Source organism: Rattus norvegicus, chromosome 7 (assembly GCF_036323735.1).
Source record: "Rattus norvegicus strain BN/NHsdMcwi chromosome 7, GRCr8, whole genome shotgun sequence".
NCBI lineage: Eukaryota > Metazoa > Chordata > Mammalia > Rodentia > Muridae > Rattus > Rattus norvegicus.
The window spans coordinates 12,964,044-12,976,075 of record NC_086025.1 but is presented as its reverse complement, the minus strand read 5'-3'; the positions used below and the strand labels follow the sequence as shown (position 1 = coordinate 12,976,075).

At 46.4% G+C, this 12,032-nt stretch overlaps 1 protein-coding gene across 1 annotated transcript; it reads left to right on the top strand.

Annotated features, from left to right (window-relative positions):
- The first annotated feature begins 7,173 nt into the window (after positions 1 to 7,173).
- Positions 7,174 to 11,254, top strand: Morc2b (microrchidia 2B). Its single transcript, NM_001106764.1, has 2 exons — positions 7,174 to 7,653; positions 8,021 to 11,254. The coding sequence occupies exon 2, from the start codon at positions 8,035 to 8,037 to the stop codon at positions 11,092 to 11,094; it is 3,060 nt and encodes a 1,019-aa protein (NP_001100234.1). The 5' UTR covers positions 7,174 to 7,653; positions 8,021 to 8,034; the 3' UTR covers positions 11,095 to 11,254.
- The last annotated feature ends 778 nt before the right edge of the window (positions 11,255 to 12,032 follow it).

The window sequence follows — 12,032 nt, the reverse complement described above, 5'->3', positions numbered from 1 at the left end:
GTCTCTAAGGTTCACAAGATAGAAGAAAAGAACCAACTCCTGCAATCTGTCCTCCAACCTCCTGTCACATTTCATGGAATGCACTTGCCTACACACATACACACACACACACACACACACACACACACACACACACACACACACACACTCAATGAGTAAATAATGCAAGAGTACTGTTTATTCAAAAGGAGGGGCCGAGTGAAAACTACTCAGCCCTCACTAATGGACCACTGGATTCCTGTCATGCATGAGCGACCTATAATGGGTCTGCCATAAGATTAAAGCAATTAAGCATCTCCTGAACTGCACACACTCCTTTTTTTATGGTGATTAAAACGGTACACGAAGGGATGGGGATTCTGACATGTTCGCACACACTCTGCCTTAGTTGACACTCCTTCCTACTTTCCTCTCCAGCACCATCAGCACCAATAGCCCCTTTCACTTTCACATCTCCTGTATTCTGAGCTGTTTTGCTTGCCTTCCTCAACCCAACCTACCACGCTCTGGTTTCTAGTTTCATGGCCTGTAACCCAGGTTGACTCCAACACACAAACACATTTACAAAAGCCTTAAGTTTGAATCTCTATAAGAAAGAGAAAATGTTATATATGCTAGGATCTGGGATGCCTCGATATCATAATTTCCAGATCCATCCATTTGTCCTGCAAATTTCAAGTTTTCATTTTTTATGGTGGATTAAAACTACATTATACAATGCAATGTATGGCTCATTTTTAACCCAATTAATGTGATAATACGCTGACTCCATTTCTTAGCTACTGTGAATAAAGTAGCAATAAGCAGAGATGTGAAAGTAACCCTGCTATAGGATGTATACACTCAGAACAGTAACGCCTGTGACTGTTCTATATTCTCTTGAGAAAACTCCCTAGGACATCCTGCACTTTTTGAGGGGTGGGAGTGGGGTAGTGCTAGGGTGTGTATCACCGCAGGAATGTCAGCAAGAAAACCACAAGTCGATGGTTCTTCTCATCTTGGTCCACAATCTTCAATACAGGAGGAAACAGACTGGTACAGCTATAGAAAGCCATACGGAGAACACAACGCTGTGAAAAGGAGTCGAGGCTTTACATGTTAAACAACTTGTGCATATTCAGATCTGCTCAGGGCAGAACGCAGAGAGTGCAGGGGCTTGGCTCGGTGAAACCTTTACAGCCACCAAGAGAACAGGACAAGGACCAATGGTGAGTTCAGACCCGCCTCCCAGGGACAACGCCGAGAACTCTACACCCGCCGGGAGACGGGGCGCTAAGGATGTTCATGACCTGACTACACACTATGCTTCCAGCCTCCGGCACTCCATCTAACACCTACCATTTCCGACTTCAAAATTGTCCCAGATCCTCCCCAGAGTATCAGTGACCCAAACAGGTCACAGCGAGGTAGGGGTTTTGTAGCCTGGAGTCTCTGAGTGTACACTGGGTCAGGGTAATGGCGTTGTAAAGAAAGGCGGGAGGGGGCGCGTACCTTGGCTTAAGGCGGGGCGCCTCCTCCTACAGATGCAGGATTGGATGATTTGCACAGCTCCAGAGCCTCCGATTCGCTAATGATTCAAGACCCTCCCTGTGAACCCAGAAAGGATCCTTTAACTAGTTGGAATCCCAGCACAAATAACAGCTCACAGTATCAGCACCTTAGTAAGCTGTTCGGGCCTTTTCAACTGGTGCAGAACGGTCTCGGACTGAGAATTAATAGAACTTAAACAGGCCCGTGGCTCTCCAGAGAGGACGCTGATTTCCCTATCTTTAGCGGCCTTCCCTCTTCCTACTGGCAATAGGTCAGAAATCTGCTCAGGGAATTCCTTACGCTATGACTCCTTAAGACAATATCTGATGTTGTAACTTTATTCGGACTAAAATATTTTCTTCTGGAGCAAGGATCATGAGACTTGGGAAGTAAAGGTAACACATATGGGAGGAAATGAAACGTGCAAGGTATCTGAGTGTCCGAGTGTGAGAATGTTCAAGTGTCTGCAGAACCAGAAGAAGGTATCAGGTCTAGAGCCATAGTTAAAAGAAGTTATAAACCATCCAGCAGGGGTGCTGGAAAGAGAACTCAGGTCCTCAGCAAGAATACAGTGCACTCGTAACTGCTGAGACGTCTCTCCATATCCTAACTAAAATCCCTAAACAAAAGTAGCTCTGGAGCTAGGCATGGTGGCTCACACCGAAAATCCCAGCAGTTGGAGGCAATAGAATCAGGAACTCAAGGCCAAGCCTCGGTTCCGTAGAGTTCAAAGCTTTACCTAGGCTAAATGAGAAACTGTTGCCTGCCCCCTCCCACATACGCAAAATAAATCCATAAATAAAATTGTAAACAAAAGTAAGTTTTCACACTTAGGAATTAGGAATTGGGACACAGATGGACTGATAGCTGGAGAGGTGGAACAGCAGTTTAAAGCTCTTGCTCCCTTTGAGAGGTACCTGAGTTTAGTTCTCAGCACGATTATCAAGTGAGTCAGAACCACCTCTAACTCCACTCCGAGGGATCTGACGCCAGACACCCTCTTTTTGGTTCCTGAGGGCATCGGCACACATCCACGAGTGCATAATCACCCTCCCCACATACATAAAGTTTTAAAAGTAAATCATTAAATGAGCCGAGAGAGACTTACATACATTTCGCTATCCTGCTAAAGCCTCACATCACGTGAGGTTCGGCATTCACCTCCTGTAGAACAGCAGGATGCTGTCATGGAGCCAGCGATGTTGCCTGCCAAACCCGGAGCCAAGAACCTTGATCTTGGAGTTTCTAGTTCTCGGAACTTTAACAAAAGCAAGTGTCCCACTTTATAAATTAGCCAGTCTTCATTACAGAAACAAAAAACGAGCCCAGGACAGCAGATGTGCAACTCTGAGTAAGTGAGGATAAGGAGTCGTTGGAAGTTTGGGGGAATATTTTTGATTGAGAAGCCAAGGAATTGAAAACATTAACTGACACAGCCAGGAGGTACACAGCCATCAGCAGGTATCGTGCTTCCAGATCTAACAACTGCCTCTCTGCTGTAAGCAAAGAAACAACAGCAAAAGTCATGACTGTATATACGCCGGAGCACCAAGCAGAAAAGGATGAAAGTCCACAAGGAAACGTTCTATCATGAGCGACTTACAAATGGAAGGTATCTGCTATTATCTTAGCTTGCAAAATGGTCAAACCATTGTCAAAGAAATGAAGCATGATGACCAGTGCCTTGGGGAACTGTGAGAGGCTCCAGGAGAAAGGGCAGAGGGCCATTTTCCTCAAGTGTGGTTTTGATTCACTGGATTGTTCTTGGGTGTGATTTTGTGCCTCCTGTGACAGACATTTACATTCCATTTATAAGACATTCATTCTTGGCAGATGTCAGTACATAACTACAGAACCCAGTCTGATGAAAGGATGGGCTGAGTGCTGTCCTCAGTGCACTGAGTCTGAATATGGTCTTCTGCCTTTCTCTTGTGCTTTCCCAGATATAAGCTATAGTATGTTTCAGACTATTGTGTTAGAGTTGTCCTGCCCTGAGAAAGTTCTGGGAACGGGTGCTCTGTTAATATTTAGTATGTGCTTCCTGGTGTTTATTCACTTGTTTTTCTGATCATGTTTTTCTGAACGCAAACAACCTTCTTTGTTATGGTTCTGAATAGAAGTAGACTGAAACTGAAATAAAGTTGTCTACAGCATCAAACTGTACTTTTCCCCCCTTCTTTCAGGTCCTTAGATCCAGGTCGCGTAGACAAGATTTGCACAGGTCACCTGAAAAGTCAGCAAAAAGTATAAGCACAATGCCACAGTGAAAGGAATAGTGTTTTCCATTAGAAACACAGATAGATGTAAACACATCCGTGACATCAGAGCCTGCCCCTGAGGCCAGTAACAAGACCTCAACAAACAGCAAAGTTTTCCTTCTAATCAACGAGTAGTTTTGAAAATACACATTGATTAACTACATATTTTACACATTTCATGCACCCATGAGTCTAACTCACTTAAATGATATTAAAACTGCCTGTGATGGCACAGCCTTGTCATGCCAGCACACAGGTAGACATTAACTGGGGATATGCAACACAGATGCCTACGCACCCCACATAGGGAGCCCAAAAGTACAGATACCATTGAAGTCCATCCTTCGAGCCTCTCAGATGCCCAAAATCTGCATCTCCCAGAGTGTATAGAGTCCACTGGAGCACCTCGGGCTGTGTAACCACTGAGTCATCTCATCAAGCTCCTGAGAAGAATCTGTTACGATGCTGACGCCAGACTGTAATTTCCTGGCTCTGTTGATCTTTCTGTCTCTGTCTCCTGAGTTTCTGGGACTGCAGACACACAACCTCATGCCTAGCTAGGGCACAACTTTAATAGGACTTTAGGGTAAAATTATTCTCACTCCTTTTTGTTGGTTGGTTGGTTTTTGAACCAGGGTCAAACTGGACTCAAACTGAACCACAAACCCTGATTTTCTCCCTCTCCTTCCAGGGGCTGAAGTTATAGGCATGTGCAAACACACCTAGCCATTTTGTTTTGTCTTGTTCAATATAGTTTTTCAATGAAGATGAAGCTGGTATCTTGGGCTTACTTTGTGGCCCAGGTAGCATCAAATTCACCACTCTCCTACCTCTTGTTGTGTAGCAATTTCCTCCTAGATTGAAACTTTCCATCCTGCAGGGAAGCTCCTTAAGCCAAAGATAATCAACTCAAATAGCTTCAGGAAGTCCATGAAACTGTTCAAATTCACTAGGCCCCTACTTCCCAAGAGTAATCAATAAGGCTTCAAAGAATCACTCCCAGATGAGCAAATATGAAGACTGTGAGACCAGACCAGGTGGCCACCAGGAAGGAATAGAAATTAGTGGGGCTGCCTGGAGGATATTTAGACCAACAGAATCATGTGGAAGGCAAGGATGTTCTCCAACCTGGTGAGCTGCCCATAGGCTGCATAGTGTGCCCAGGTTCCCAGTTTTTGTGAGTTCTCATCCATACTGTGGTGGCCTCTGGTGACCTGTGGTTATGCAACTATCTTTGAATCATTTCTTCTTTGATCTTATAAGACATAGATCAACTTAGACACAAGCAGCAGGCAATCTGACACGTAGAACAGCAGCCACAGGTTACAGAACATAAGCCACCTTCTCACTTTTGCCTTGGTTGGACAAAGGTGTCCAACTTCATGCTCTGACTGGCTGGAAATCTTGGCTCCACCCTCTCCAAATGGCAGAACACCTAAGCTGGGAGAGATGAGAAAACTTTGAGAACCTTCAAAGTCCTTCCTTCTGTCAGGTTGACCCACACTCAAACTCGCTTTTCCTTAGTTCAACTCCTGAGTCCAATAGGACACAAAGATCTGCTGAGAAACTCAGGGCCTCTGTACAATGACAGGGAAAAGAAGTGATTCTGATTGTTTTGGAAGATTTCTACTGACCCTCCTGAAAGCCCAGTTCTCTGGAACCAGAGCCTTGATAACCTGGGACCAAAATAGCAGCTAGCTGGCTAAGCTCTGCCGAAAAATGAAGAGGAGGAGGAAGACAAAGAAGAAAAAGAGTCGCTCTTTTTTTTTTTTTTTTGCTCCCGCCCCTCCCCCCTCCTCTCCCTCTTGCTCTTACTCTTGTCCCCTCTCTCCCCACCCCCCTTTTCCGCCAACATGCCTGTGGTCAGCCTTTCCTCTCTTCATCTACTCTTCTCTCATTAAACGTTTCCACGTGGAAAAAAAAAAAAAAAAAAAAAAAGAAGAAGAAAAAGAGTAGGAGGAAGAAGAAAAAGAGAAGGGGGGATAGGGAATTTACAGAAGGGAAACAGGGAAGGAGGATAACAAGGGGGATAACATTTGAAATGTAAATAAATAAAATAACCAGTTTGAAAAAAAGAGGAGGAGAAAGAAGAAGAGGAATAAGAGGAAAAAAGCAGAGGAGATAGGGAAGAAGAAAATGGAAGCGGGGGAGAAGGAGGGGAGGAGAAGAAGGAGGAAGAGGAGGAGGGGGGGAAAGCCATCTTTAAAGTGCCTGAATGCTTCTGAAATGAGATTCCAGCCATAGCCCATTACAACCCTGTTTGCTCCCATACCTGGCCAGAAGAGGGGGACATTCTAAATCTGGATGGTTTTTCCACAACAAGAGCATCTCCGCAACGAATACCATGAAACCACACCATTAAACCTCACACAAGAGATTTACTGGGGAGAAGAACAAAACCATGTCTGCCACTAACCAGGAAGACAGCAGAGGGCTGGACAGAAAGGAAGATTTTTATAGGGTTTTTGGAGCATGTACAGTGAGCTTGGTTGGAAAGTATGGGAGGATGGAAACATCATTCGTTCATTAAACTTGAGCCAAGGGTGTAATAGCGATTTCCAAGGCTCTGAGCCTAAGGTCAAGCCAGGGGCAGGATGTTTTTCCTTTGAGCTATGTCTTGGGCTTGGGGTCAAGGATCAGGGTGATCTTTCCTTGGCTCCTTTACTCTACAATGGTGTCTGTGGGGGCGGGGGGAAATGGTGTCTGAGATCCTGGGTCTGGGCACCTTGTGCTGATTGTGGCATCACATAGCCCAAGAGGGACTCTTATTATCTATATTCAACTTCTGATCCTCCTGTATCCACCCTCCTAGCCCTAGAACAATAATTGTGCATTACAATGCCCAAGCAGCAAAAAATAGCCCCCCTAGTGTTCCACTGTAACTGGTGGTGTCTGTGCTAAGCTAACCAGGTCCTTGGCATCTTGCTCAAAGAATTTAAGAAGCCCGAGGAAATGGCTCAAGGGTTAAAAGGGCTTACTGCTCTTTCTTGAGAACCGACTTCGATTCCCAGCACCCAAGTCTGGAGGCTGACAAACTTCCTGTAACTCCGACTCTAGAGGATCAGCCAACTTCCACAGGCATATAGTCACACAAATGGCATATAGTCACACAGATAACATGAAAAGTGTTTAATAAAAGGCGGCCTAGGCCTGCGATCACTAGATGACACAAACGCAGAAAATGAAATAGTTTTCGCTACGGCAGAGAAGCAGCAAACTCTAAATCCGTGCTGTTGCTCCTGTCACCTTTGTTCCAACACCCGTTATTATAACTCAGTCGCGCTCCGCGCTTTAGCTCTGTAGTGACCTAGTCCAGCAGACAGATGGCGCTCCACGGAGGCGGAGGCACCCCGAGGTTCCAAGCGTGCTGCGGCCGTTGAATTCCAGTTCTAAACTGAGCGAGAGAGACGAGGGATTTTGGGAGTTGTGGGCAGCACGGGCAGTGCGAACGACCTGGTTAGCGGTGCGGTTGCAACTGTCCTACATCCTGGGTCTGGGCCTTGAAAGCTGAGACTCACTCCTCTCAGAGCGGAGGGAGGAAGTGGCTACAGGACTCAAGCCTGACAGGGAATGGTGTAGGGCCGTAGCCAGCCACATGAGATTTGGGTGGGTCTGTTATGAGGAGTTTCTGTTAATTAACGTGAGGTCGTTTCACACAGCACCTTGTGGTGATTGTGGCATTACATTAAACTGGGTTTGAAATCAAAAGACTAGTAAGGAACCACAGAGACCTTCTTTCAGTTGCCAGGTGGGTTTACCAGATGTACAACTGTCTACACTGTGAAAGGACCTTCTAGTATGGCGGCTTTTTAAGGATACTTTGGTCTCTAGTGAAGATGTAGGTGAAGGTTAAGTTTCCATACCGGTAAGTCTTCTCTTTAGAAATTTAGAACATGAAATAGCTCAAAGAATATCAAGATAAAACAGTAACAATCAAGTCGAGCTGATGAGGACCACCCACTTTTAAACCAGTCATCTGAAGTGAACTAAGGAAATTTAGCACTCAAAGTTCTTTAGAAATGCAGATTTAGGCTTCCCCCGCCCCAAACAATTACATCATAGTCATTGAAAATTAGAAAGGAAGAAAGAAACTAATCTCAGCTTCAGTTATCTCTGCATTTTGGGTAGTAACTAAATAACTTGTTTTACCTGTCACTAAGAAGCGGGAACTACCATTTACTGAGCAGAACCCAAGAAAATCTGCCCCGATACATTTATTTCTCCGTTAGTAGGCAAAACTGGAGTTATGGCATTCACCAATTACAGCAGCCTCAACCGGGCTCAACTAACCTTTGAATATCTACACACAAACTCAACTACCCATGAATTTTTGTTTGGTGCTCTTGCTGAACTGGTTGATAACTCGAGAGATGCTGATGCCACCCGGATAGATATTTATGCTGAAAGGCGAGAGGACCTTCAAGGAGGGTTCATGCTTTGTTTTCTGGATAATGGAGCAGGAATGGATCCAAATGATGCCATCAGTGTAATCCAATTTGGGAAATCAGCCAAACGAACACCAGAGTCCACACAGATTGGGCGGTACGGGAATGGGCTAAAATCAGGCTCAATGCGTATTGGAAAGGATTTTATCCTCTTCACGAAGAAGGAAGACACCATGAGCTGCCTCTTCCTGTCTCGGACCTTTCATGAGGAAGAAGGCATTGACGAAGTGATAGTCCCTTTGCCTACTTGGAGTGCTCATACACGAGAACCTGTCACAGACAATGTGGAGAAGTTTGCCATCGAGACAGAACTCATCTACAAGTATTCTCCTTTCCACACTGAGGAAGAAGTGATGAACCAGTTCACCAAGATTTCTGGGACCAGTGGAACCCTGGTGATCATTTTCAACCTCAAACTCATGGACAATGGGGAACCCGAACTAGACATAACCTCAAATCCAAAAGATATCCGGATGGCAGAGATCTCCCAGGAAGGCACGAAGCCAGAGCGGCACTCCTTCTGCGCCTACGCGGCTGTGCTTTACATTGATCCTCGGATGAGGATTTTTATTCAAGGGCACAAGGTGCAGACCAAAAAGCTCTCCTGCTGCTTGTACAAGCCCAGGAAGTACACATTCACATCAAGCCGTTTTAAGACCAGGGCGGAACAAGAGGTGAAGAAAGCAGACCAGGTAGCACGGCTTGCCGAAGAGAAGGCCCGGGAAGCAGAGAGCAAATCTCATACTTTAGAAGTGCACATAGGCGGAGACATCACCCGGGACTCGAGGGCGATGTTGCGCCAGGTCCAGAATACAGCCATCACCCTCCGAAGAGAAGCTGACGTCAAGAAAAGGATCCGAGACGCCAAAGAGCGAGCACTCAAAGAGCCCAAGGAACTGAATTTCGTTTTCGGGGTCAACATTGAACGCCGTGACCACGACGGCATGTTCATCTACAACTGTAGCCGCCTGATCAAGATGTATGAGAAAGTGGGCCCACAGCTGGAAAAGGGGATGGCATGCGGTGGGGTTGTTGGAGTCATCGATGTGCCCTACTTGGTCCTAGAACCTACGCACAGCAAGCAGGACTTTGCTGACGCCAAGGAGTACCGTCTGCTGCTGCGGGCAATGGGCGAGCACCTGGCACAGTACTGGAAGGACATCGCCATTACCCAGTACGGAATTATTAAGTTCTGGGATGAGTTTGGCTACCTTTCAGCTAACTGGAACAGACCTCCATCTGAGGAGCTGCATTTCAAACGCAAGAGAGCTATGCAAGTCCCAACCACCATACAGTGTGATTTGTGTCTAAAGTGGAGAACCCTCCCCTTCCAGTTAAGTGCTGTAGAAGAAGGCTACCCAGACAACTGGGTTTGTTCCATGAACCCTGATCCTGAACAGGACCAGTGCGAGGCTTTTGAACAGACGCAGAAGATTCCTCTGGGGACATTAAAAAAGGTCCCAAAGACACAAGAAGAAAGGCAGAAGCAGCTGACAGAGAAAATTCGCCAACATCAGAGGAAGCTTAAGGCCCTTAAGAAAATCAAGCCTATCCATTCCCAAAGTGACCTGAAAAAATTACCCTGGGAAGTGACCACCAGACCTTCCTCCAAATATCCTGCTCATAGATTTCAGGGTCCTCAACCATCTTCACGTGCTGTGAAAAAGAGTGCCCGAAGAAGACTCCAGTCCAGGCATGCTCCTAGGCCATTCAGACAGCTCCAAAGGTCTTCTATCTTCTGCACCAACCCAAAATCTCCTGTTCTGGCAGACCAAACAGAAGTCATGCTGCTCCAGCCACCTGAGACACCCCAAAGCCCAGTGAGCCCAGTGGCCAAAACTCTACCCAAGCCCACCCCCCTGTTACAATCCCTGTCCCCATCTGTAGTCCCCAACTCCAACAACCTTTGGAAGGTTGGAACCCCCAAAGCCATGAACGCTCCAGTGGCTGAGATGCCGGATCCACCTGTTAATCCCTCACTGGTAAAGTGCGGTCGTAAGCGGAGTCTTGAGGTCTCTGATAAGGACAGGAGGAAGATGTGCAAACGGGGCAGGTTTGCCCAGAAAAAAGAAAAGATTCAAGCGAATGAGCTCTCAGACAGTGCCGAGGAGGAGAGTTCAGCTGACCTCAAGACGGCTCAGAAAGATAAAGGGCTGTACGTGGAGGTACGTGTGAAAGGAGAGTGCTACAAGGGCCACGTCACAGCTGTGGAGGTGGGTGATAATGTGGTATGGTGGAAGGTCAAGTTTGAGGATGTGCCCAAGGATAGCACACCAAGAGACTGCTGGGTGGAAAAAGGCAGTGAAAATGTATGGCTAATGAAGCCATCTCCAGAGTATCAGAGTACTGACGAACAGCAAGAGGATATAAGTAGGGAAGAGAACACTGTGGTCCAGCAGGCTTTGGCACTGCAGAGGGCCTCCATCTCTGAATGCTTCTGCACAGAACCTGACACTACTGCCCCAACGGCCAACCACAAGACCATTGACCTCCTGGTCCAAATTCTCTGGAATTGCTTGCGTTATTTCATGCCCCTGAGTTTCCCCATATCCAAGAAGGAGCTAGGTGCTATGAATTCAGAAGAATTACTCTCTCTCCCTCTGAAAGAGTGCTTCAAGCAATATGAAGTCGGACTCCAGAACCTCTGCCACTCCTACGAAAGCTGTGCCGACTCACAAGCCAAGGCCTCTGAGGAAAGCCTGCGCATCTCCCAGAAAAAACTCCAGGAAACAGAGGAGAAACTCCAGAAGCTGCGGACCAATATTCGGGCACTCTTGCAAAAGGCTCAGGAGGACATAAACATCAGCGCAGATGACGAGCTGGATGCCTACATTGAGAATCTGGTCAGCGGTGATGACTGAGAGGCAGCAAGAGAGATCCCCCCACCCCACCTCACCACAATTCCGAGAGGCCTCTGGGGAGGGAGGCTCCATTCCTGCCCTTCATTCATGTGTTTTGGGAGGGAAAGAGACTCTGATTCTTTGAATCTTCCTCCCTGAATTTATAAATGTTTAAAAAGATTTATTTTGCTTTTCGTTTGTGTATGTGTGCCTCTGTCCTCACAGGCGAAAAGAACTAAAGTTATAAGAGGTCCTGAGCTACCTTGTGTGGGTACAGGAAACTGAACTCGGTCCTCTGTGTTAACAATAATCACTCTTAGGAATCGTTTCTCCTGCTCCCACATGTTTGCCATTTTTGTTTTATTTTGTTGTTTAAAGAGACCATACTTCATTTATGTGACCTAAACAAATGACAAAACCCTTTGCACATTTTTGGTTGTGAAATCTAAAACATTCAGCTCACAAAGGGAAGCAGCCTTTCTGAAGTCAGGAAGACTGTTGGGCAAGGATGGTTTTTTTCTCCTAGAGGGCCAGCAGTGGGATAGTTGATGTATGGAAGTGGTAAAGGGCCCAGACCTGTGTGGCCCTGGGGGCTCAAACCTGGTGGTGGTGGGATCTAAGGTAACTGAAGAAGGCAGAAAGACTCCTCCCAATGTCCTATTCTTTGATCAGGAGTATGAGGGTCTGCAGGCTGCCCAGGAAGCTACCAGGGTCCAGACAGCTTGTTGAATGGACGGTTCTTGTCGTTCTAACATCTCATGCATTACTCAATTTCCTGTTGAAGGACTGTTTTCCTGAGGCTAATACACACTCTAGATTCAGAAGAAGACAACTCTGACTATCTAAGTCACTGGCCTGGGTGGCACTGCAAGATTTTCCCTGAAAAGTTTCAACTGTGAAGGAGCCTTGTAGAGGAGGAGGCTCCATTTATGGTCACCTCAGTGAGGCTTCCTCCCATG